Source organism: Salmo trutta, chromosome 5, assembly GCF_901001165.1.
Source record: "Salmo trutta chromosome 5, fSalTru1.1, whole genome shotgun sequence".
NCBI lineage: Eukaryota > Metazoa > Chordata > Actinopteri > Salmoniformes > Salmonidae > Salmo > Salmo trutta.
The window spans coordinates 56,093,737-56,120,788 of record NC_042961.1 but is presented as its reverse complement, the minus strand read 5'-3'; the positions used below and the strand labels follow the sequence as shown (position 1 = coordinate 56,120,788).

At 43.0% G+C, this 27,052-nt stretch overlaps 1 protein-coding gene and 1 pseudogene across 2 annotated transcripts; both read right to left on the bottom strand.

The window, feature by feature from the left end:
* Positions 1 to 1,622: 1,622 nt before the first annotated feature.
* senp3b (SUMO specific peptidase 3b) lies at positions 1,623 to 26,621 on the bottom strand. 2 transcript variants are annotated; one of them, XR_003878406.1, is made up of 12 exons: positions 26,300 to 26,621; positions 24,659 to 25,447; positions 24,103 to 24,243; positions 22,259 to 22,370; positions 18,494 to 18,641; positions 9,358 to 9,405; positions 5,559 to 5,636; positions 3,617 to 3,754; positions 3,283 to 3,366; positions 3,134 to 3,184; positions 2,323 to 2,486; positions 1,623 to 1,844 (listed from the first exon to the last, which is right to left on the bottom strand). XR_003878406.1 is itself a non-coding variant. In XM_029754429.1 (11 exons), the coding sequence occupies exons 2-11, from the start codon at positions 25,407 to 25,409 to the stop codon at positions 2,376 to 2,378; spliced, it is 1,662 nt and encodes a 553-aa protein (XP_029610289.1). In that variant the 5' UTR covers positions 25,410 to 25,447; positions 26,300 to 26,620; the 3' UTR covers positions 1,623 to 2,375. The 2 variants fall into 2 exon arrangements, 1 of the variants encoding a protein (XP_029610289.1); XM_029754429.1 differs by having other exon boundaries at positions 1,623 to 2,486; positions 26,300 to 26,620.
* On the bottom strand, positions 4,181 to 4,315 carry LOC115195065 (uncharacterized; annotated as a pseudogene).
* Positions 26,622 to 27,052: the final 431 nt, after the last annotated feature.

Below are 27,052 nucleotides of genomic sequence, written 5' to 3'. Positions count from 1 at the left end.
TCGATCCCGCTCCAGAGTACAGGCCTCGGTGTAACGCTCATTCCTTGTGCGATAAACGAGAATCCGACCATCACCCCTGGTGATACAAAACCACAACTTGTCAGTGAAGAGCACTTTTTGCCAGTCCTGTCTGGTCTAGCGATGGTGGGTTTGTGCCCATAGGTGACGTTGTTGCCGGTGATGTCTGGTGAGGACCTGCCTTACAACAGGCCTACAAGCCCTCACTCCAGCCTCTCTCAGCCTATTGAGCAGTCTGAGCACTGATGGAGGGATTGTGCGTTCCTGGTGTAACTCAGGCAGTTGTTGTCATCCTGTACCTGTCCCGCAGGTGTGATGTTCGAATGTACCGATCCTGTGCAGGTGTTGTTACACGTGGTTTGTCACTGCGAGGATGATCAGCTGTCCATCCTGTCTCCCAGTAGCGCTGTCTTAGGCATCTCACAGTACAAACATTGCAATTTATTGCCCTGGCCACATCTGCAGTCCTCATGCCTCCTTGCAGCATGCCTAAGGCACCTTCGCGCAGATGAGCAGGGACCCTGGGTATCTTTCTTTTGGTGTTTTTCAGTCTCAGTAGAAAGACCTCTTTAGTGTCCTAAGTTTTCATAACTGTGACCTTAATTGCCTACTGTCTGTAAGCTGTTAGTGTCTTAACGACCGTTATTCCTTATATTTTCCCTGACACCCAAAAGTACTAGTTACATTTTGAATGCTTAGCAGGACAAGAAAATTGTATAATTCACGCACTTATCAAGAGAAAATACCCAGTCATCCCTACTGCCTCTAATCTGGCAGACTCACTAAACACAAATGCTTAGTTTGGAAATGCTGTCGGAGCGTTGAACTGTGCCCCTGGCTATCCATAATTATTTTTTTAGATCAAGAAATTCCATGTTGTCTGGTTTGCTTACTATAGGGAATTTGAAATGTATACTTTTGATACTTAAGTAAAACTCAAAGTATGTTTTTAAGTGTACTTAAGTAGTATTTTACTGGGTGACTTTCACTTGAGTCATTTTCTTAAGGTATCGTTACTTCTACTAAAGTATGATAATTGGGTACTTTTCCACCACTGCCAAATATTGCCTCTTCCTAAATTTTTTTATGAACAACCATCCTATTCCTCAATTTAAATCTGTACGTGACAGAAATATTCAACTTTCATTCATCTCTTCCTTGCCCTGTGTTTGTTTATTGTTATCAACTTTGTCTATCATTGTCGGTTGCCACTATTGCAACCTAATCTTGTTGAATTACCACTGGTGTTGTCCTTGATGATTTTCTTAAATTCTATGTGGAGGCGTCACCGGCTGGAGCAGCCTTATGTACGCATTTAAAAAAAAATTGTCTAATAAATTCAATAAATGCTTTTTAAAAGAAAGTCAAATATGTTCCATCCGACTTCTGCTCAAAACACAAAAAAAAACAAACAAAAAAAAAAACATGATACCTATCAACAATGTGCTGTCAGTTACTAAAAGAAAGAGGGAAATATGAGGTAGTACCACTGAAGAATATGTGCTTCCCCGGTCAAAAGTGATGCACTATAAAGGGGCATAGGCTACCATTTGGGATCCAAAGTTGTTTGTAGCCGACATGGTCCAACCCATATGACGTCAACATGAACTGGTAAGATAGTTTTTATTTGAATCAAAATATGAAACATAATCATCACTGCCCTCAAAACACCATGAACAATAAGCATTAGCAACATGTTTATTTTTTTTTTTACTGACGAGAGAGAGGAACAAAAAACAAGAACTTAAGTAAAGAAGCTAGAATAACCACTTGTTTCCACTCCAATCGTCTGTTTGGGGGGCTCCTGCGTCGATAAGGTGATAAATCTGTTGAGAGAAACAGAGAGAGAGAGTCTCCCAAGTCCAAATAAAATGTATTTTTTAAAAATTTAAAATACACAGTTTCACTGTCAGAGAATAGCAGACATGGTTTACATCCCAAAAGGAACCCTATTACCTATACCTTGTACTGCATTTGATCAAAGCCCATAAGGTTATGGTCAAAAGTAGTACACTACATAGGGAACAGTGTGCCATTTAGGACACACTCTTAGACTTGGCCTCTGTCAACCACAAGGAAACAACCATGAACATGAAAATTAAAACTAGGGGGTCAAGGGAGAAAAACAGAAAGAGGGCAGAAAACACATGGGGAGAAAATATAAAAATGCCCTCCTGACTTATAGTAGTAAAGTCTCTGGATGTCGTTGTCAAGAGGAAAAAATGTTCCTTTGAAATGTAACACTTTTTTCCTTTCTTTCAGTCACTAGCTTGTTAACCATAGCTCGTTAGAACCATCCCTCACTTCCTCGTTAGAATCTGCTGCTTCTTCACTAAGAATCCTCAGAGGGCGTGGCGTCACAGCGAGAGCTTGCAGTGACACAGTTCTTTGTACATGAGTCTTCTCAGTTTGGGCATATCCTGCTGGCCGAAGCTGAACGGCTGCCCCAGGGCCAGAGTCTTGCAGTACTGGAAGGAACACAGAGAGAGAGGTTAGAAATAGTGCAGGGTTTCCCAAACTCTGTCCCAGGCCCTGCCTGGGTGAAGGTTTTGGTTTTTGCCCCAGCACTACACAGCTGACTGAAATAATCAAAGCTTGATGAGTTGGTTATTTGAATCAGCTGTGTAGTGCTAGGGGCAAAAAAAAAAAAAAGTGCACCCAGGGGTGTCCTGAGGACAGAGTTTGGGAAACCCTGCCCTAGTGTAGGGAACAAAGGCCCCCAAAGCAGGGTCCAGGCCTTCTGGCACCAAATTGTTCCAGCTAGCCATCAGAGGGCAAGGTTAAGCAGTTATCATATCAAACCTATTAAATCCTAGTGTTTTGGATCTTTGTTATTTCTATATTCTTATTTAAAAAATGTAGTTCTGTCCTTAAGCTGTTCTTGTCTATTAGTGTTCTGTATTATGGCATGTTTCATGTGGACCCCAGGAAGAGTGGCTGCTGCATTTGCAAAAGCTAATGGTGATCTTAATACAATCCTGATTTAAAGGAGTGTCTAGGTCTTGGGGCTAGGGCTTGATTTGGAATTCAGCACAAGAGTGTGACGTACATGGACAGCTATGAACCATGGCTCTAGATCCAAGTATGAACATCTAGGATTATAATTAGGACCCACCTGAAGAACGAACGCTCCGCAGTCACTGTCATTGTTCTGGCGACCAACATTCTGAAACGCACATCGAAATGTTTTGGTAAAACACAACATATTCCACGATGCAGTCAAACAATCATCTGGTTGTTAATTCCTGAGAAATCTTGACATACCATTTTGAAATAGCCTTTCCACCCTGTGAGGAAATCTCTCTGGTCTTTCTTGACAGCCTCTGCTTGCAGGTACTTTGCAATATGCTGAGGAGGTGGTGGAAAAGAGCAGATCATTTATAGAGACCAGTTCCTGAAGTCGGCTGATGCTGTCCGCAACTTCACATTTGACTGCTTTAATACTGGCTCCTAAATATAAAATAATACCTAACGCCCAAAATGAGTCCTGTCAACTATTTCAGTCCCACTTCGAAACACAGATAAAGACTAAATCAATATAGATGATTTTTAGGACTTGTTCTAATCTGAAAGACATGAGTAGTAGTCAGGCACTCACCTTTGGGCAGCGTCGGTTAAGTGTGCGTTGGGAATCGAAGTAGGTGATGGCCCTACGAGGGATGTCCACGCTGACCAAGGACCAGTGGACCTCCAGGTGGATGGGGATCAACAGCAGGTCCTTCTGGAATATGTCCACCTGATAGAGTAGAGTGAGAGCATTATGATGAATAATAACACGTAATATGTGCTAGTTTCATCCGAGGGGGGAAGAGAGAAAGGGTTGAAGTGAAAGTGTTGTCTGTCTTGGTTTGCTCTTGGGGGGGGTGTTAAGGCTTGGGTTTCTGTTCAGCGTTTTAACAAAACACATTTGTAAAGACGACTACACACTAGTACAATCAGTGCAAATCAACGTGCGGTAGGAAACAACGCTACGGCAGATGGCAAAAGTTTAAATATTTTAACTCTGGCGGCAAGTCCTATCTACCGTGGCGGCTGACGGTATTTACCATCATGCTCTAATAGAAAACAATGAAATCCGGTTTACTGTCTAGCTTGTACCGTCTAAACGCACCATTAGGGTTAGCTGAAATGACATCAAAAGCCGAATTCCTTCTAGCCAAATCAGGAGAAAGCGTGAACGCAGTTCCCCCACTACCATAAATTATGCCGTTGAGATTCACATTTGGGGAATTCGCAGGGGTGAACACAAAAACTGGAGCGCAATGGCTGCGCCTGGGTAAACCTGCCAGGTAAGTACACTGAAAAAAAAAACACAAGATACATATATTTCAAAGATTTTAGTGAGTTACAGTTCATAAGGAAATCAGTCAATGTAAATCAATTCATTAGGCACTAATCTATGGATTTCACATGACTGGGAATACAGATATGCATCGGTTAGTCACAGATAAAAAAGTAATGTAGGGGCGTGGATCAGAAAACCAGTGACCACCATTTCCCTCATGCAGTGCAACACATCTCCTTCGCTTAGAGTTGATCAGGCTGTTGATTGTGGTCTGTGGAATGTTGTCCACTCTTCAATGACTGTGTGAAGTTTCTGGATATTGGCGGGAACTGGAACACGCTGTCGTACATGTCAACCCAGGGCATCCCAAACATGCTTAATGGGTGCCATGCCTGGTGAGTATGCAGGCCATGGAAGAACTGTGACATTTTTCAGCTTCCGGGAATTGTGTACAGATCCTTGCGACATGGGGCCGTGCATCATCATGCTGAAACATGAGGTGATGCCTGCGAATGAATGGCACAACAATGGGCCTCAAGATCTCCTCACGGTATGTCTGTGCATTCAAATTGCCTTCGATAAAATGCAAATTGTGTTCTCCGTAGCTTATGCCCGCCCATACCCCCACTATGGTGCACTCTGTTCACTATGTTGCAAACTGCTCACCCACACATGGTCTTCAGTTGTGAGGCCGGTTGGACGTACTGCCAAATTCACCAAAACGACATTGGAGGCGGCTTATGGTAGAGAAAATAACATTAAATTCTCTGGCAACAGCTCTGGTGGACATTCCAACAGTCAGCATGCCAATTGCACCTCCCTCAAAACTTGGAGACATCTGTCGCACTGTATTGTGTGACAAAAGTGCACATTTTAGAGTGGCCTTTTAATGTCCCCAGCACAAGGTGCACCTGTGTAATGATCATGCGGTTTAATCAGCTTCTTCATATACCACACCTGTCAGGTGGATGGATTAACTTGGCAAAGGAGAAACACTAACTAACAGGGATGTAAACACATTTGTGCACAAAATAAGATAAAAGGTTTTTGTGTGTATTGAACATTTCTGGGATCTTTATTTCAGCTCATGAAACATGGGACCAATACTTTAATGTCGCGTTTATAATTTTGTTCAGTATATTTTTGTTCAGTGAGGTATGCTACAATTTCAATGTAAAATGGATTGACAAAGGATCATGAAAAGCCAGCGTAAAGGGGAAAAGAAAACATTTATGGGATGAACAGGGTTTCTTACGTTCTTTGTCCATCGTTTGACTCCATCGTAGCCTTTCGTCCTCAACTTGTCGTAAAAGAAACTGTTGAAGAAGTGAACCTGAGGGAGAAAGACGGATGGTACAGGTATTCTCATTCACTGAATATAGTGCCTTCAGAAAGTATTAATACCCCTCGACTTAATCCACGTATTTATTTTCTCACCCATCTACCACAATACTCCATAATGACAAAGTGAAAGTGTTTTTGAAATCTTCGCAAATGAAATACAAAAATCTCATTTACATACAGTACAAGTCAAAAGTTTGAACACACCTACTCATTCAAGGATTTCTTTATTTTTACTATTTTCTACATTGTAGAATAGTGAAGACATCAAAACTTGGAAATAACACATGGAATCTTGTAGTAACCAAAGTGTTAAAATCAAAATATATTTTATAATTGAGATTCTTCAAAGTAGCCACCCTTTGCCTTGACAGCTTTGCACACTCTTGGCATTCTCTCAACCAGCTTCACCTGGAATGCTTTTCCAACAGTTTTGAAGGAGTTCCCACATATGCTGAGCACTTGGTGGCTGCTTTTCCTTCGCTCTGCGGTCCAACTCATCTCAAACCATCTCAATTGGAACAAAAATCTCAAATTTGGACTCAAACCAAAAAGGACAGATTTTCACCAGTGTAATGTCAACTGCTTGTGTTTCTTGCCCCAAGCAAGTCACTTCTTATTGGTGTCCTTTAGTAGTGGTTTCTTTGCAGCAATTCGACCATGAAGGATTGATTCACACAGTCTCATCTGAACAGTTGATCTTGAGATGTGTTACTTGAACTCCGTGAAGCATTTATTTGGGCTGCAATCCGAGGTGCAGTTAATTCTAATAAACTCATCCTCTGCAGCAGAGGTAACTCTGGGTCTTCCTTTCCTGTGGCGGTCCTCATGAGAGCCAGTTTCATTATCGCACTAGATGGTTTTTGCGACTGCACTTGAAGAAACGTTCAAAGTTCTTAAATGTCTGGATTGACCGACCGACCATGTCTAAAGTAATGATGGACTGTCGTTTCTTTGCTTATTTGAGCTGTTCTTGCCATAATATGGACTTGGTCTTTTACCAAATATGGCTATGTTCTGTATACCACCCCTACTTTGTCACAACTGATAGGCTCAAATGCATTAAGAAAGAAAGAAATTCCACAATTAACAAAGCACACCTGTCAATTGAAATGCATTCCAGGTGACTACCTCATGAAGCTGGTTGAGAGAATGCAAGCGAGCAAAACTGTCATCAAGGCAAAGGGTGGCTACTTTGAAGAACCTGATTTTTTTAAATATGCTTAACACTTTTCTGGTTGTGATGTCTTCACTACTATTCTACAACGTAGAAAATTCGAAAAAATAAATTAAAACCTTGGAACGAGTAGGTGTGACCAAACTTTTGACTGATACTATAAGTATTCACACCCCTTTGCTATGACACTCCAAATTGAGCTCAGGGGCATCCAATTCCCTTTGATCATCCTTGCAATGTCAGTACAACTTGAAAGTCTACCTGTGGCCAATTCAAATTGTTTGGACATGATTTAGAAAGAAACACACCTGTCTATATAAGGTCCCACAGTTGACAGTGCATGTCAGAGCAGAAACTATACCATGAAGTCCAAGAAACTGTCCATAGATCTTCGGGATACAATTGTGATGAGGCATCTGGGGAAGGGTATAAAACTATTTCTAGAGTGTTGTAAGTTTCCAAGAGCACAGTGGTCTCCACTGGGAAAGTAAAAATAAAATAAAAAATATGGACCTAGCCAGACTAAAGATGGCCATCTGACCAAACGTGCAAGAATGACCTTGGTCAGGGAGGTAACCAAGAACTAAATTACCACTGATTGTAGATCTACAGAGTTTTAGAGTTCCTTGGCTCAGATGGGAGAACCTTCCAGTAGGAAAACCATCTCTACAGCACTTCACCAATCTGGGATTTATGGGAGAATGGCAAGACTGAAGCCACTCCTGAGAAAAAGCCACATGACAGCAAGCCTGGAGTTTGCATAAAGGCACGTGAAAGACAAAAGAGTGTGGTCTGAAGAGACAAAAAAGTGAAACTCTTTGGCCTGAATGCAGAGCAAAACCCGCCACAACTCATCACCCATCTAACACCAACTCCCATGAAGCGTGGTGGTGGCCAATGTTCCCTCTAAGCTGCCACAGAAGAAATAGACTTAGTATGCAAGACATTTTGTTATAGGCAGAATGCATCGAAGTAGGATTCCATTGCATTGACTCAGCCCAACTAAGCGCCTACTTTACACAGACTGCTGCGGAATAACCGTTCAGAGCTGCAGTATCCCTATATGCAAATAGACCATTGCCATATATAGATCTGTGCCATTTATTTGAACTGGACTGTGTTTACAGCATGAGCGGTGGTGAGTAGACCCGCTTGTTTTGAGATCAAAGCGAAAGCTGCATTTAGCCACATGTGCACAGTTCATATCCTTTGCTAGTTAGTGAGTTATTAGCCCAGTCAGATCATTTGTAGTCAGCAACATTTCTAGACATCTTTGAAAAGCTAGTCAGGTGAAGAGCTTTTTTTGTCTTAAAGGGGCAGTGTTGTATTTTGAGACAGGCTTGAATAAGCTAAGTAGCCAATAGGCAGAGGGTAGCATAATCTGCCTGATTCCCTGTTATAACAGTATGGGAATAATAAATGTATTTTATTTTGTAAAGTGGTTTCTTGCATCAAACACCATTTTCAGTCACCTTGTCTGAAGGACAAGTGGATGAGCAGGTTAATGTCAAGCACTGCATGACTTTTTCAAAAGTCTCATGGAATGTAAGTCTACATTGAACACCACACATTGGCTGCTACTGTAGGCTGAATGATATAACATTTTTACATGGAAATATCTGTTCTGGGATGCATTTTCTCCATTGTTTTTGATGGTAGGCCACTCTGGTAGGCCTACATTATGATCAAATAGCCAAAGTAGCCTACTTGACTACTGTAACTTAAAGCGGGTAAAGCCTGTGTTCACAGTAAACACGCGCTGGAAGTTGCACAGAACTTTGCGCACAGCAGACCTGAAATTTGCTCAGTGCTGGAAGAAAATTGAGGGAACATTGGTGGCAGCATCATGCTATGGGGAAGCTTTTGAGCGGCAGGGACTGGGAGACTGGTAAGGATGGAGGGAACAATGAATGGAGTCAAATACAGGCAAATCCATGTGGAAAACCTGCTTCAGAGTGTAAATGACAGACTGGGGGCGAAGATTTACATTCCAACAGGACATTGACCCAAAGCAACACTAGAATGGCTTCAGAACAAGAATGTGAAAGTCCTTGAATGGCCCAGCCAAAACCCAGACTTAAATCCCGTTGAAAATCTGTGGAGACTTGAAGATTGCTGTTCACCGCCGCTCCCCATCTAACTTAAAGCTTGAGAAAATCTGCAAGGAAGAATGGGAGAAAATCCCCACATCCAGATGTGCAAAGCTGATACAGACACATCCAACACGACTCAAAGTTGTAAACGCCACCAAAGGTGCTTCTACAAAGTGAATACTTATGCAAATGTGGTAATTCATTGAAAATGAAGTATAGCACTATCAAAACATGTTTTCACTGTCATCATGCGGTATTGTGTGTAGATGGGTAAAAAAAAAAATCTAGTTAAACAATTTTGAATTCAGGCTGTAACAACAAAATGTGGAAAAAGTCAGGGGGTATGAATACTTACTGAAGGCACTGTATATGGTTTTTCTGTGGGGGGGGGGGGGGGGGGACATTACGGATTTTGTGGAAGTATGTTGTAAATGTTTTCCTACCTTCTCAGGCACCGAGTCCATCACAAGGTCACCATACATGTTCATGACCTGAAGAAACATTTTATCACCACAATGTCTTGCTTTTAAACTGTTTAAAGGCCCAGTGCTGTCAAACATGATGTTCCTGTGCTCTATCTACACACACACACACAGTTTGGAATAATTCTGTAAAATTGTGAAAATGTTACTAGGCAGTAAATTCATTAATAGATCAATATGAGAGTTCCAAACATTTCTGCCAACAGCTAGTTTTCAGTTTTCCCCTCCCCACTCAGACCACTCCGACAGTCGTAGCAAAATTCTTGCTTGAGAAATTGCTATTTGTTTCTTTGACTATTTTCATCGAAAAACGATCACAGTAACCATGTTTCCATCCACAGTTCTAATGCAAGTGAGATATATATATATATATATATATATATATATATATATTTTAAAAAATCACAACAGCTGTGATGGAAACAGGTAGTTTCGGTACAATTTTATAAACGCAGACATAATTTGTTAGTTCGACATGGTGGGATCTTTTTGTGACGGTAAAATTAATTATGCAAGAAATGGCGGGGCTTTATGGGCAAATATAGATTATAATAACCATCATATAGAAGTAAACTTGGAGTCACACGATGATATGGTATGTGTGGTCCTCCCACTGTCCATGTTATCCGGGATCCTTGGGATGTCCCTATCCCATTGAAGTTTAAATAAATTTAAAAAAATGGTAAAAGGGACACTTCTGGATTTGGGCAATGAGGCCCTTTATCTACTCCCCCAAAGTCAGATGAACTCTTGGATACAATTTGTATGTCTTGGTGTCCAGTATGAAGGAAGTGAGAGGTAGTTTCATGAACCAGTGATAACTAGCGTTAGCGCAATCACTGGCAGTCTAGGTTATCTGCTAGCACGCAGATGCCATAGACCTCCAGTCATTGCGATAACATTATTTAGCAATTGAGCTAGTTAGCGTAAATACAATCATCAGACTCTGGGGAAGTAGAAAAAGGGCCTCATTACCAACATTATGAACTATCCCTTTAAGGTAAGGGTTAAGGTTAGGATGGAGATGAAGGTTAGGGTTTAGAGTCAGGATGTCCCAAGGATTCCGAATAGCACCGACCTTCCTTGCACTACGACTAGAAAAACCATGCATTTTGTTAAGATACAGATTAAATAAAATTAAGAACTTCACAGGGTGGTGATAGCCAGCGGTGATGAGCATGATGCGCTTAAAAAATAAAATAAAAGCTTGGCTACCATTTGACCAAAAAAATATTCTTGCTCTTATCCATAATAATCTCATCATGTAGACCAGGGCTTTCCCAAACTCGGTCCTGGGGCCCCCCGTGGGTGCACATTTTGGATTTGACCTAGCACTACACAGCTGATTAAAAGAATCAAAGCTTGATGAGTTGGTTATTTTGTGTAGTGCTTGGGCAAAAACGAAAATGTGGACCCAGGGGGGTCCCCAGGACCGAGTTTGGGAAGACAAGTCTACCCATACAGCATTCTGAGCTGTTAGTTATAGAGTGCATGTGCCATGACCAAAATAGGCACATTTGCTATTTAACACAAAAGTAGAGTTGAAAATACAATGGAAACACATCGAACTTTCGATTTTTATTCGGTACAATTTTTGGGGGATAAAAAGTACATTTTCAACAAGTCCATTTGGTGGAAACACACCACTGGTAAGAACATTTGCATATTTTCTTAATGCGAATACTCAAAAATGTGCATAAAAATCTGACGCCAATTGGATGGAAACCTAACCAGTAAATACATACACCAACCAGAAGCCATGGATAACAGGCAACAACCGCATGGAGCTAAAGGGTAGAGCTGCCGCTTCAAGGAGCGGGACTATAACCCGGAAACTACATCATCCAACAAACAGGCAATACAGGACTAAGATTGAATCGTATTACACCGGCTCCAATGCTCGTCAGATGTGGCAGGGCCTGCAAAATATTACAGACTACAAAGGGAAGCACAGCCGCGAGCTGCCCAATTACACGAGACTACCAGACAAACTAAATTACTTCTATGCTCGCTTCGAGGCAAGCAACACTGAAACATGCATGAGAGCATCAACTGTTCCGGACGACTGTGTGATAACACTCTCCGTAGCCGATGTGAGTAAGACCTTTAAACAGGTCAACATTCACAAGGCCAGATGGATTACCAGGATGTGTACTCAAAGCATGCGCTGACCAACTGGCAAGTGTCTTCACTGACATTTTCAACCTCTCCCTGTCTGAGTCTGTAATACCAACATGTTTCAAGCAGACCACCATAGTCCCTGTGCCCAAGAACACAGAGGTAACCTGCCTAAATGACTAGCGACCCGTAGCACTCACGTCTGTAGCCATGAAGTGCTTTGAAAGGCTGGTCATGGCTCATCAATTCCATTATCCCAGAAACCCTAGACCTACTCTAATTTGCATATCGCCCCAACAGATCCACAGACGATGCAATCTCTATTGCACTCCACACCGCCCTTTCCCACCTGGACAAAAAAGGAACACCTATGTGAGAATGCTATTTATTGACCACAGCCCAGCGTTCAACACCATAGTGCCCTCAAAGCGCATCACTAAGCTAAGGACCCTGGGACTAAGCACCTCCCTCTGTAACTGGATCCTGGACTTCCTGACGGGCCGCCCCCAGGTGGTAAGGGCAGGTAACAACACATCCGACACGCTGATCCTCAACACGGGAGCCCCTTAGGGCATGTATTCCATATTCACTCATGACTGCATGGCCAGGCACAACTCCAACACCATCATTAAGTTTGCCGATGACAACAGAGGTAGGCCTGATCACCGAGAAAGATGACAGCCTATAGGGAGGAGGACAGAACCGGGCCGTGTGGTGACAGGACAACAACCTCTTCCTCAACGTAACCAAGACAAAGGAGATGATTGTGGACTACAGGAAAAAGAGGATTGAGCACGGCCCCATTCTCATCGACGGGGCTGTAGTGGAGCAGGTTGAGAGCTTCAAGTTCCTTGGTGTCCACATCACCAACAAACTATCATGGTCCAAACACACTAAGACAGTTGTGAAGAGGGCACGACAAAGCCTCTTCCCCCTCAGGAGACTGAAAAGATTTGGCATGGGTCCTCAGCTCCTAAAAACGTTCTACAACTGCACCACCGAGAGCATCCTGACTGGTTGCATCACTGCCTGGTATTTCAACTGCTCGGCCTCCGACCGCAAAGCACTACAGAGGGTAGTGCGTACGGACCAGTACATCACTGTGGCCAAGCTTCCTGCCATCCAGGACCTCTTTACCAGGCGCCCTAAATATGGTCAAAGCCTCCAGCCACCCTAGTCATACTAAAACATGAAACGCCCATGCTCAGGTCTGTTCAACGCTGGTTTAACAAAAAGGATTTGGTGAGCGAGTTTATTAGCAAGTGCATCGGTGATGTTGTACCCACAGCGACTAATAAAACCTTTCCCAACCAGAAACCGTGGATTGATGGCAGCATTCGCGCAAAACTGAAAGCGCGAACCACTGCTTTTAATCAGGGCAAGGCGACCTGAAACATGACCCAATACAAATAGTGTAGCTATTCCCTCTGCAAGGCAATCAAACATGCTAAGCGTCAGTATAGAGACAAAGTAGAGTCCCAATTCAACGGCTCAGACAAGAGAGGTATGTGGCAGGGTCTACAGTCAATCATGGACTACAAAAAGAAAACCAGACCCGTCGCAGACCACGATGTCTTGCTCCCAGACAAACTAAACAACTTCTTTGCTCACTTTGAGGACAATATAGTGCCACCAACACGGCCCGCTACCAAAACCTGCAGGCTCTCCTTCACTGCAGCCAACATGACTTAAACATTTAAACGTGTGAACCCTCACAAGGCTGCCGGCCCAGACGGCATCCCTAGCCGCGTCCTCAGAGCATGCGCAGACCAGCTGGCTGGTGTTTACACGGACATATTCAATCAATCAATCAATCAATCAATTCCCACATGTTCCAAAGAAAGCTAAAGTAACTGAGCTAAATGACTATCGCCCCGTAGCACTCACTTCCGTCATCATGAAGTGCTTTGAGAGACTAGTCAAGGACCATATCACCTTCACCCTACCTGACACCCTAGACCCACTCCAATTTGCTTACCTCCCCAATAAGTCCACGACGCAATCACACTGCCCTAACCCATTTGGACAAGAGGAATACCTATATAAGAATGCTGTTCATAGACTACAGCTCAGCATTCAACACCATAGTACCCTCCAAACTCGTCATTAAGCTCGAGACCCTGGGTCTCGACCCCGCCCTGTGCAACTGGGTCCTGGACTTCCTGACACGCTGCCCCCAGGTGGTGAGGGTAGGTAACAACATCTCCACCCCGCTGATCCTCAACACTGTGGTACGCTTGATTACCAACAACGATGAGATGGCCTACAGGGAGGAGGTGAGGGCCCTCGGAGTGTGGTGTCAGGAAAATAACCTCACACGCAATATCAACAAATCAAAGGAGATGATCGTGGACTTCAGGAAACAGCAGCCCCCTATCCACATCGACGGGACAGTAGTGGAGAAGGTGGAAAGTTTTAAGTTCACGGACAAACTGAAATGGTCCACCCACACAGACAGCACGGTGAAGAAGGCGCAGCAGCGCCTCTTCAGCCTCCATCAAAAACACTCAAACTTCTACAGATGCACAATCGAGAGCATCCTGTCGGGCTGTATCACCGCCTGGTACGGCAACAGCACCGCCCAAAACCATAAGGCTCTCCAGAGGGTAGTGAGGTCTGCACAACGCATCACCGGGGGCAAACTACCTGACCTCCAGGACACCAATACCACCCGATGTCACAGGAAGGACAAACAGATCATCAAGGACAACAACCACCCGAGCCACTGCCTGTTCACCCCGCTATCATTCAGAAGGCGAGGTCAGTACAGGTGCATCAAAGCTGGGACCGAGAGACTGGAAAAACAGCTTCTATCTCAAGGCCATCAGACTGTTAAACAGCCATCACTAACATTGAGTGGCTGCTACCAACACACTGACTCATCTCTAGCCACTTTTATAATAAAAAATTGGATGTAATAAATGTATCACTACCCACTTTAAAACAATGCCACTTTATATAAAGTTTACATACCCTACATTACTCATCTCATTTTACCTTTATTTAACCAGGTAGGCTAGTTGAGAACAAGTTCTCATTTGCAACAACGACCTGGCCAAGATAAAGCAAAGCAGTTCGACACATAGAACAACACAGAGTTACACATGGAATAAACCAACATACAATCAACAATACAGTAGAAAAATCTATATACAGCATGTGCAAATGAAGTAGGATAAGATAAGTAAAGCAATAAATAGGCCATAGAGGCAAAATAATTACAATTTAGCATTAACACTGGAGTGATAGATGTGCAAGTAGAGATACTGGGGTGCAAAAGAGCAAAAAGATAAATAACAATATAGGGATGAGGTAGTTGGGTAGGCTATTTACAGATGGGCTGTGTACAGGTACAGTGATCAGTAAGCTGCTCTGACAGCTGGTGCTTAAAGTTAGAGAGGGAGATATGAGTCTCCAGCTTCAGTGATTTTTGCATCTCGTTCCAGTCATTGGCAGCAGAGAACTGTAAGGAAAGGCGGCCAAATGAGGTGTTGGCTTTGGGGATGACCAGTGAAATATACCTGCTGGAGCGCATTCTACGGGTGGGTGTTGCTATGGTGACCAGTGAGCTGAGAGAAGGCAGGGCTTTACCTAGCAAAGACTTACAGATGACCTGGAGCCAGTGGGTTTGGCGACAAATATGAAGCGAAGGCCAGCCAACGAGAGCATACAGGTCGCAGTGGTGGGTAGTATATGGGGCATTGGTGACAAAACGGATGGCACTGTGATAGACTACATCCAGTTTGCTGAGTAGAGCGTTGGAGGCTATTTTGTAATTGACATGGCTGAAGTCAAGGATCGGTAGGATAGTCAGTTTTATGAGGGTATGTTTGACAGCATGAGTGAAGGAGGCTTTGTTGCGAAATAGGAAGCCGATTCTAGATTTCATTTTGAATTGGAGATGTCTAATGTGAGCCTGGAAGGAGAGTCTACAGTCTAACCAGACACCTAGGTATTTGTAGTTGTACACATATTGTAAGTTACAACCGCAGTGATGCTGGACGGGCGGGCAGCGATCGGTTGAAGAGCATGCATTTAGTTTTACTTGCATTTAAGAGCAGTTGGAGGCCACGGAAAGAGAGTTGTATGGCATTGAAGCTCATCTGGAGGTTAGTTAACACAGTTTACAATGAAAGGCCAGAGGTATACAGGATGGTGTCGTCTGCGTAGAGGTGGACCAAAGAATTACCAGCAGTGAGAGCGACATCATTGATGTATACAGAGTAGAGTGTCGGCCCGAGAATTGAACCCTGTGGGACCCCCATAGAGACTGCCAGAGGTCCGGACAACAGGCCCTCCGATATCACATACTGAACTCTATCGGAGAAGTAGTTGGTGAACCAAGCGAGGCAATCATTTGAGAAACCAAGGCTGTCGAGTCTGCCAATAAGAATGCGGTGATTGACAGAGTCAAAAGTCTTAGCCTGGTAGATGAATACGGCTGCACAGTAATGTCTCTTATCGATGGCGGTTATGATATCGTTTAGGATCTTGAGCGTGGCTGAGGTGCACCCATGACCAGCTCAGAAACCAGATTGCATAGCGGAGAAGGTACGGTGAGATTCTAAATGGTCGGTAATCTGTTTGTTAACTTGGCTTTCGAAGACCTTAGAAAGACAGGGTAGGATAGATATAGGTCTGTAGCAGTTTGGGTCTAGAGTGTCTCCCCCTTTGAAGAGGGGCATTACCGCGGCAGCTTTCCAATCTTTGGGAATCTCAGACAACACGAAAGAGAGGTTGAACAGGCTAGTAATAGGGGTTGCAATAATTTCGGCAGGTAATTTTAGAAAGAGAGGGTCCAGATTGTCTAGCCCGTCTGATTTGTAGGGGTCCAGATTTTGCTGCTTTCAGAACATCAGCTATCTGGATTTGGGTGTAGGAGAAGTGGGGGAGGTTTGGGCGAGTTGCTGTGGGGAGCGCAGGGCTGTTGGGGTAGCCAGATGGAAAGCATGGCCAGCCGTAGAAAAATGCTTATTGAAATTCTCAATTATTGTGGATTTATCGGTAGTGACAGTGTTTCCTATCCTCAGTGGAGTGGGCAGCTGGGAGGAGGTGCCCTTACTCTCCATGGACTTTACAGTGTCTCTGAACTTTTTTGAGTTTGTACTACAGGATGCAAAATTCTGTTTGAAAAAGCTAGTCTTAGCTTTCCTAACTGCCTGTGTATATTGGTTCCTATCTTCCCTGAAAATCTGCATATCACGGGGGCTATTCGATGCTAATACAGAACGCCACAGGATGTTTTTGTGCTGGTCAAGTGCAGACAGGTCTGGAGTGAACCAAAGGCTATATCTGTTCCTGGTTCTAAATTCTTTGAATGGAGCATGCTTATTTAAGATGGTGAGGAAGGCACTTTTAAAGAATAACCAGGCATCCTCTACTAACGGGATGAGGTCAATGTCATTCCAGGATACCCCGGCCAGGTCGATTAGAAGTGTTTCACGGAGCGTTTGACAGTGATGAGGGGTGGTCATTTGACCATAGACCCATTACGGATGCAGGCAATGAGGCAGTGATCGCTGAGATCTTGGTTGAAAACAGCAGCGGTGTATTTGGAGGGCGAGTTAGTTAGGATGATATCTATGAGGGTGCCCGTGTTTACGGATTTGGGGTTGTACCTGGTAGGTTCAATGATAATTTGTGTGAGATTGAGGGCATCAAACTTAGATTGTAGGATGGCCGGGGTGTTAAGCATGTCCCAGTTTAGGTCACCTAGCAGCACGAGCTCAGAAGATAGATGGGGGCAATCAATTCACATATGGTGTCCAGGGCACAGCTGGGGGCAGAGGGTGGTCTATAGCAAGCGGCAATGGTGAGAGACTTGTTTCTGGAAAGGTGAATTTTTAGAAGTAGAAGCTCGAATTGTTTTGGTACAGACCTGGATAGTAAGACAGAAGTCTGCAGGCTATCTCTGCAGTAGATTACAACATGGCCCCCTTTGGCAGTTCTATCTTGGCGGAAAATGTAAATGTGTATATACTGTACTCCAACATCTACTGCATCTTGCCTATGCCGTTCGGCCATCACTCATCCATATATTTTTATGTACATATTCTTATTCATTCCTTTACACTTGTGTGTATAAGGTAGTTGTGAAATTGTTAGATTACTTGTTAGATATTACTGCATGGTCGGAACTAGAAGCACAAGCATTTCGCTACACTCGCATTAACATCTGTTAACCATGTGTATGTGACAAATAAAATTTGATTCATAGACTGTTCTCTCTGCTACCGCACGGCAAGTGGTACCGGAACGCCAAGTCTTAGTCCAAAAGGCTTCTAAACAGCTTCTACCCCAAAGCCATAAGACTCCTGAACAGCTAATCAAATGGCTACCCAGACTATTTGCATTGCCTGCCCCCCCCCCCGAATTTGCTGCTACACTATTAATTTATGCATAGTCACTTTAACTCTACCTACATGCACATATTACCTCGACTAACCTTTGCCCCTGCACATTGTCTCTGTACCGGTACCCCGTATATAGCCTCGCTTCTGTTATTTTACTGCTGCTCTTTAATTATTTGTTAGTCAATTATTTTTTTCTTAAAACGTATTTTTCTTAAAACTGCATTGTTGGTTAAGGGCTTGTAAGTAAGCATTTCACTGTAAGGTCTACAGCTGTTGTATTCGGCGCATGTGACAAATACAATTTGAGGTACTTAAATTGTTACCAAGAAATTATTTGATATTGAGATAAAAATGGTTGCATTGGACCTTGGAAAAATAACAGCTCTTTGCAAACAAGGCACAATCCTAACTTGACATGCAAACAAATAGAAATTTAGCATAAGTCATGCAATGACGTCATTGCAAAGTATGCAAAACGTATGCAAAAATTCAGGTGCAGATATTAAGTTAGAATCCAGTCTGTTGTATTTTGTCAGGGGTCCCACCTTAGGGCATACAGTTGTGTTATTACTTGTTATAAGCATGCGACAGGCCTTATAGAATGTTTAGTACAGGGTCCCACCCACCTGGTCATTGAGCCAGTTCTGTCCGTACAGCGTGCTGAGATCATCCATGGTGAGGACATGACGCTTGTAGTTGACGCGGAACCCTCGCACCATGGCTGTGCCGGACGACCTCTGGTAGGACTGGATTAGGTGTTGCACCACCGCTTTCCTGTTGGACATGGAAACATCAGACGAGGAATATAAAACGTTCAAAACCTTTTCTGTATTATACTGGCCGCCTTTTTGTATTTTTTGGAAATATGACATGGAAGTGAAGGACAACTTGAACCATAAAATATATACATACACACACAGTTGAAGTCAGACGTTTACATACACCTTAGCCAAATACATTTAAACTCAGTGAAAATTCCCTGTCTTTGGTCAATTAGTATCAACACTATTTTAAGAATGTGAAATGTCAGAATAATAGTAGAGAGAATGATTTCAGCTTTTATTTCTTTCATCACATTCCCATTGGGTCAGAAGTTTACATACACTCAATTAGTATTTAACATTGCCTTTAAATTGTTTAACTTGGGTCAAACAATTCGGATAGCCTTCCACAAGCTTCCCACAATAGGTTGGATGAATTTTGGACCATTCCTCCTGACAGAGCTGGTGTAACTGAGTCAGGTTTGTAGGCCTCCTTGCTCGCACAAGCTTTTTCAGTTCTGCCCACAAATTTCTATAGGATTGAGGTCTGGGCTTTGTGATGGCCACTCCAATACCTTGACTTTGTTGTCCTTAAGCCATTTTGCCACAACTTCGGAAGTATGCTTGGGGTCATTGTCCATTTGGAAGACCCATTTGCGACCAAGCTTTAACTTCCTGACTGATGTCTTGAGATGTCCACATAATTTTCCTTCATGATGCCATCTAAATTGTGAAGGGCTCCAGTCCCTCCTGCAGCAAAGCACCCCCACAACATGATTCTGCCACCTCCGTGCTTGAGGGTTGGGATGGTGTTCTTCGGCTTACAAGCCTCCCCCTTTTTCCTCCAAACATAATGATGGTCATTATGGCCAAACAGTTCTATTTTTGTTTCATCAGACCAGAGGACATTTCTCCAAAAAGTACAATCTTCGTCCCCATGTGCAGTTTTAAACCGTAGTCTGGCTTTTTCATGGCGGTTTTGGAGCAGTGGCTTCTTCCTTGCTGAGCAGCCTTTCAGGTTATGATGATATAGGACTCATTTTACTGTGGATATAGATACTTCTGTCTCTGTTTCCTCCAGCATCTTCACAAGGTCTATTGCTGTTGTTCTGGGATTGATTTGCACTTTTCACACCAAAGTACGTTCATCTCTAGGAGACAGAACGCGTCTCCTTCCTGAGCGGTATAACGGCTGCGTGGTCCCATGGTGTTTATACTTGCGTACTATTGTTTGTACAGATGAACGTGGTACCTTCAGGCGTTTGGAAATTGCTCCAAAGGATGAACTAGACTTGTGGAGGACTACAATTTTTTCTGAGGTCTTGGCTGATTTCTTTTGATTTTCCCATGATGTCAAGCAAAGAAGCACTGAGTTTGAAGGTCGGCCTTGAAATACATCCACAGGTACACCTCCAATTGACTCAAATTATGTGAATTAGCCTGTCTGAAGCTTCTAAAGCCATGACATCACTTTCTGGAATTTTCCAAGCTGTTTAAAGGCACAGTCAACTTAGTGTATGTAAACTTCTGACCCACTGGAATTGTGATACAGTGAATTATCAATAAAATAACCTGTCTAAACAATTGTTGGAAAATGACTTGTGTCATGCACAAAGTAGATGTCCTAACCGATTTGCCAAAACTATAGTTTGTTAACAAGAAATTTGTGGAGTGGTTGAAAAACAAGTTAATGAGTCCAACCTAAGTATGTAAACTTCAGACTTCAACTTCAATATGACACTTTTAACACACATACATATATACATACGTGTTAAAAGTTTACACTTGGGTCGTATTCAATAGTGCACACTGTATCAAGACGTTTTTCTACAACTATTCCCTCAGTTTCATTCCGTTTTCTTCTGTTTGGTGCCTAAACCCTAGTGATGAATGGACAGAACTGGCTCAAGGACCAAGTTCATTTTATTTTTTAGTTCACCTTTATTTAACCTGGTAGGCTAGTTGAGAACAAGTTCTCATTTGCAACTGCGACCTGGCCAAGATAAAGCATAGCAATTTGACACATACAACAACACAGAGTTACACATGGAATAAACAAAACATAGTCAATAATACAGTAGAAGAAAAAAAAGATTAAAAAAAGTCTATATACAGTGAGTGCAAATTAGGTAAGATAAGGGAGTTAAGGTAATAAATAGGCCATGGTGGCGAAGTAATTACAATATAGCAATTAAACACTGGAATGGTGGATGTGCAGAAGATGAATGTGCAAGTATAGATACTGGGGTGCAAAGAAGCAAGATAAATAAATAAATACAGTATGGGAATGAGGTAGATAGATAGATGGGCTGTTTACAGATTGGCTATGTACAGGTGCAGTGGTCTGTGAGTTGCTCTGACAGCTGGTGCTTAAAAGCTAGTGAGGGAGATATGAGTCTCCAGCTTCAGAGATTTTTGCAGTTCGTTCCAGTCATTGGCAGCAGAGAACTCGAAGGAAAGGCGACCAAAGGAGATATTGGCTTTGGTAACCTGATACATGTGGCACCCCCATAGAGACTGCCAGAGGTCCGGACAACAGGCCTTCCGATTTGACACACTGAACTCTATCAGAGAAGTAGTTGGTAAACCAGGTGAGGCAATCATTTGAGAAACCAAGGCTGTCGAGTCTGCCAATAAGAATGTGGTGATTGACAGAGTCGAAAGCCTTGGCCAGGTCGATGAATACGGCTGCACAGTAATGTCTCTTATCGATGGCGGTTATGATGTCGTTTAGGACCTTGAGGGTGGCTGAGGTGCACCCATGACCAGCTCTGAAACCAGATTGCATAGCTGAGAAGGTACGTTGGGATTCTAAATGGACGGTAATCTTTTTGTTAACTTGGCTTTCAAAGACCTTAGAAAGGCAGGGTAGGATAGATATAGGTCTGTAGCAGTTTGGGTCTAGAGTGTCACCCCCTTTGAAAAGGGGGATGACCGCAGCAGCTTTCCAATCTTTGGGAATCTCAGACGATACGAAAGAAAGGTTGAACACGTTAGTAATAGTGGGTGGGACCCTGTACTAAACACTCTACAAAGCATTATAATGCCTTACAGATGGTTTCAGTCACCATCTTCAGTTCATAAGATTTGTGCCTTGTCATAACACAAAGACTAACTTGATTCAAAATACTCAGAACTTGGGTGATGCTGGTAACATGTTGGTGGTTTCCTTTCCCTTTGGTTAAAATAGCTTAACAGATAAGAAGAGGTAAAAATACCATATTTGGGAGTCTGAAATCATAGAATTAGAATCATTCAGATTCTAAGTCTGAAATGAAGAGTGCTGCGTAGAAGGAATGCATGACTGCTCTCTGTAAGGATAGATTTATTTACATTCCACCTGGCCTCGGCCAAGAGAACCAGGCTTTTTAAGGCCAACATTTAAAAGGCTCCTTACCGATCCCAAGTAGACATCAGTTAGTATAAATATTAGGCTACATTGTGTTTCTTTTTTGGGTTGGTGTCGCTCTCTGTGAATGTGTCCCTGCACAGTACAGGAAATTATGTTTCATTGGGGTTTGTATGTGTGTACCATGTGTGAACGTGTCCATGCGCAGGTGTGCGTGTATTGCTTTGCATGTCTGTGTGTGTTTGCATGTGTATGTATGTATGTGTGTGGGTCAGACGGACCTGTGAGGCTGTGAGAAGTTGTCGTTGAAGATGTCCTGTAGTTTCTCCACCACGTCGTCAGCGTGGATGGGGATCAGACTGCCATACTTCTGGAGAGACTCGTCCAGGATCCCTGAGAATGGGAAAACAGAATGTTGGGAGAGTAATAGTTAAATCACACAGACAGTAGAGGACTCTACTATGGGGAAATGACACAGACAGTAGAGGATTCTACTATGGGGGGAAATGACACAGACAGTAGAGGATTCTACTATGGGGGGAAATGACACAGACAGTAGAGGATTCTACTATGGGGGGAAATGACACAGACAGTAGAGGATTCTACTATGGGGGGGGGGGGGGGGGAAAATCACACAGACAGAAGATGATTCTACTATGGGGGAGGGGGGAAAAAAAAAAATCACAGACAGTAGAGGATTCTACATGACCTTCAGCAGCCAGTCTCAGTCCTATAATCATATCCTGGTAGCAGGTGTGCAAAGAAACTATATCAATAGGAAAGAAGAACCTTAATGTGTCTTACTTTAACTGAGCATCAATTGACACCTGATGTAGATTTCACCGGAGTTGATGCAACACTTCCTTGAAGTGAACTGACCACCTGCACTGACTCTCCCTACCTTAATACACTCGCCCCCAATTCCCCCTTCCCCAAAGCATGTGTAAATATTGGACTATAAATTTAGCCTTACTGTATTATCCTTCAGCTAACATGTTTATTCTATTCTACGGAACCGTTTACTTTATGTTCATATTCTTATATTTTATTATTTCTTATTGTTGTTGCATTGTGGAGAAGGTACCTTCAAGTAAGCTTGTCATTGGACGATGTATACTGTACATACGACTAGTAAAACTTGGAACTTCCTTTTACATTTTCATCATAGGTACGATATGTAAAATCATGGCTGCGGTCCAAACACTTAAAAGACACACCCTCGTCCACTTACCCCCCGCCTTGTGCCCTTGCGGGAATCCCCATCGCCATCTTGGAGGGCGGTCCAAATGATTAGCCAAGCAAGGGAAGTTTGCAACGTAAGCCCCTCGGCCCTCGTTTTTAGTCGGCTTTGCGAGTGTGCAATTATGTTCACTCCGGGGCCTGAAACTCCCCATAATTCAATTCACTACGATTGTGCATCCGCTAAGTCAGCGAAAACTTAAAAACAACATCAATGGAGAAGTCAACATAAGAGTGTAAGTAAAAACAAATAAGTTTGAAATTGTGCTACTAATGCACATGATGGCACAAACACGTCTCACAAAAAGTAAATGTTTTTGTTTGGTTATCATTTGGAAATTGTAGAAATAAAAAAAATGTCCTTCATAAGTCCCAGCTAGGCAGGCTAACGTTAGTTGGCTAATTAATTTGCTAGCTATCATACAGTAGGCGTATATGAATAATTATACATTTAATATAAGTAGACATGCACTCATAATTGACTGTAGCACATATAAAGCACCCACAAGCTACCGGTGGCTGAAAACACAATCATCGCGAGATGAACGAATGACGAAGTTCTGGGCCAAGGGTGGTCCATTTAAAAATCATTCCTTCCTTCCTCACCCTGCAAGTGTATACTCGTCAGACTTCATCAAAAGAGTCCACTTAATTTGAGGGCTGAGTGGATAGGGTGTGTCTTTTAAGTGTTTGGACCGTAGCCCATGTCATCCAACAAGCTTCATTTCTCCAACTCTAACAAAATATGACATGAATTAATGTAAAGTGTATTTGCCAGAAATGTCTGCATAACATGTTTGTAAGAGTGTTTTAGTAATTTTATAATATAACCAATTTAACTAGAAAAGGTCATTTTCCAGAAGAACAATTATATGTTTTTGTTTACCATGCACGCAGCTCATGTGTTCCTCAGTGAGGGCGACCTCCACAGGTTTCTCTCGGACGATAGAGTAGGAAGCCTCTGGTTCCCCCAGAATTCCCATCTGGATGGACTGGTAGTCTCCTGAGTAACCATTCAACCGGTCGTCTGCAGGGATGACAACTTTAGTCAATTCAAATGTTATTCGTCACATGCTTGGTAAACAACGGTGTAGATGAACAGTGAAATGCTTAGTTACGGGCCCTTCCCAACAACGCAGAGAGAATTGCTAACATTATGATGATTGTCATCTTACATCCTGGTTAGTATGAGCTTAGGAATAATTAAAACATTACGGCAATTATCGTGGAGATTGCACCGTTTAAGATTTGTAAAAATCAAGGCACTCATTGTCAGACGCTTTAAGCAATACACTTGTTTTCCTCTAAGTTAATGGTACCCATTAATGTGTATAAAATAGATGGAATGTTTTATGTATGGCTCCATCTAAGTGTGTTGTTTATCGAAGAAACTGTCGACCCTTCAGTTTCTCAAAAACAACTTCCCCATCTAGGGAGCTCACCTCGTTCAGACCCACTGAGCCTCTCGTCGTCTGACAGCGGGCTGAGGCCTGGGTCTGCTCCCCTCCTGTGCCGGTTGGCGTACTGACTGTACTGGGGCCACTTCCTCGCCCTCCTGTGCCCCAGGGTGCCTACCCACAGGGCCCGCTGACGCCAGGTCTTCCAATGCTGAGTAAGGCGGGACCGAAGGCCGGAATGGGAGCGAAGCTTCCGCCAGCGCCTTAGCCTGCGCTGCCGGAGCACATTGAGCCTGGACTGGATAGGGTTGATGGGAAAGTCCCTGGCTTTATTTTCGGCCTGGTTGTTGTCATTGTCGTCGTCATCATCCTCCAGTGGTGCTTGCAGCTGGTGATGATGATTCTGCTCTTGTAGGGATGTGGTGGGAACCATGTGTGGGACCTCCCATTCAACCTCAGCCTCCTCTCCATCTTCCTCCTCTTCTTCCTGCTCCTCTTCATCCCAGCCTTCACCTTCTTCGAAATCCACTTCCTCCTCATCTTCTTCCTCATCCCCATCTTCCTCCATCTCCTCCCGTTCCAACTCCTCCATGTACTCAGCATCCCAGGCCTCCCTTTCTTTCTGGTCCAGTTTCAGGTGCATGGGGCTGGGCATCTGATGGGTGGAGGTGGGGTCCATCCCCAGGTGACCCCCAGAGATCCCTACACCACCACCTCCACTGTCTTCCTGGCCCACAGCTAGGCCCAGCTCTCCCTGCCAGCGGTTCTGTGCTAGGCTGCTACCACTGTCCCTCATGGTCCACGGGCAACCCACGACCTGCGCCAGCTCGTCGCCTGTGGAACGAGTGAGGGGAGAGACAACGGAAGAATGGCACATGACTGGTTAGTGGGATTTTTTGCAGTAGGTAAAGGTATTCTGGTACTAATAAGCAAATCTATATCAAATGAAGTGTCTCGCATGTGTGCATGCTTAATAATCTGCACCCGATTTTTATTTCTGCAATTATTTGGCCAAATGTGTGTGTTGGATAGGTAAGCTGTCCATGTCACATAAGTAGTTGTCAACAGCTCAATATAAGTTCCAACAATTTGCATTGACTAATTTACATCATTGGCCGTGAAAAGCCATACGTGCAGTTAGGTGACATTACTGTAACTAATCATTATTGCTGTGAACTGGAAACAGAATGTGTAATTATTGCGCTAGCTAGGCAGTGATGGTTTATACTCCTATTGAAGACGCAAAAGAATACATATTTTACAAATTTGCATTACAGGACTGCTCATTAGGTAGTAAAACATCAGCTGGCAAGGTGGCTACAGCTGGCGTATGCAGCTAGTTTGTTAGCCATTAGCTGCTAAGCTAACTAGCTAACGTTAGCTAGCTAATGAGAAGATGGAAACATGTTTAGGTTGTTTCGACATGACCTACTTAAGCTAATTTTACGTTAACTATCAAAATATTTATATGTTACACCTTAGTGTGTTGCATACACAATGTAGAAGCAACTGCATTCGTGATATAGCAAGTTAGCTACATAACAAATTAGGTGTAAAACGGTGCTGTTAGCAAGACTAGCTAGTTATGTCGCTGCTAACGCAAGCTAACTAGCCAACATAAAAAAAACAAAATACAGCCGGTCGGCCTAACGTATGTGTTTAGAGATAATGCTAACCCGTACTCACCGTTAAACTGCAGTTTTGTGCAAATGTATGACTTATATACAGTTAAGCGTTTGCGCAGTGTTTTAAATTATATTTGGGATCAAAACTGACACAAATGTTCTAGTAAACCTCATTCAATGAAGCAGACAGGTGTAGTTGAAGCAATCGTCAGTCACCCCCAGTTACTTTGATCCCTTTCCGGACTTCCGGTTTCAAGAAAATAACATCACTTTTAGTACAGATGATTTGCTGTTATACGGCACTATGCATAATAAGGGACTTAACTTTAATTACATTTTGGACGTTTTAAAATGGGTTAAAAAGCAATAGCAGTTTAGCAAGACGATTTTATAATAACAACCCTGCCGATTGACAACACAAAAGTGGTCGCGCTGCATATGCGTCATTTTTGACCTAGCGCCTTGACGTGACATCCGAGCAGAGCAGGGCAGTGTACAGGTAAGAAAAACAGATTTTTTTGTCTTTTCGACCATTTTGCTTTATATCAATATGGGAACGAATTTATATAATCTGTAAATGCGCGACATAACAGAAAATAATACATTATACTTAGTGTAATTATATTCAGCTGTGAGCGCTTTTGAAGTGTTCTGTGTTTTTGAAAGTGTTTGTTTATTTGCCTGTCAGTATCAACAAAATGACACGTTTATCTAGTCTAGGTTTGTTACACTCAATGTTAAGATGGTGTCAGTTATTTGTTGATAGAGCAAATTGATCGTTTTAGAATGTCTACCTGATGTTATGCATGGTTTT

Excerpts from the sequence above, each read along its gene's own strand:
- senp3b (XM_029754429.1), bottom strand. The coding sequence starts at position 25,409 with ATGAGGGACAGTGGTAGCAGCCTAGCACAGAACCGCTGGCAGGGAGAG. Across the intron at positions 22,371-24,102 it reads ACACATGAGCTGCGTGCATG|GGATCCTGGACGAGTCTCTC; the intron begins GTAAACAAAAAC and ends TCCCATTCTCAG. Across the intron at positions 3,755-5,558 it reads TCAAACGATGGACAAAGAAC|GTGGACATATTCCAGAAGGA; the intron begins GTAAGAAACCCT and ends CTACTCTATCAG.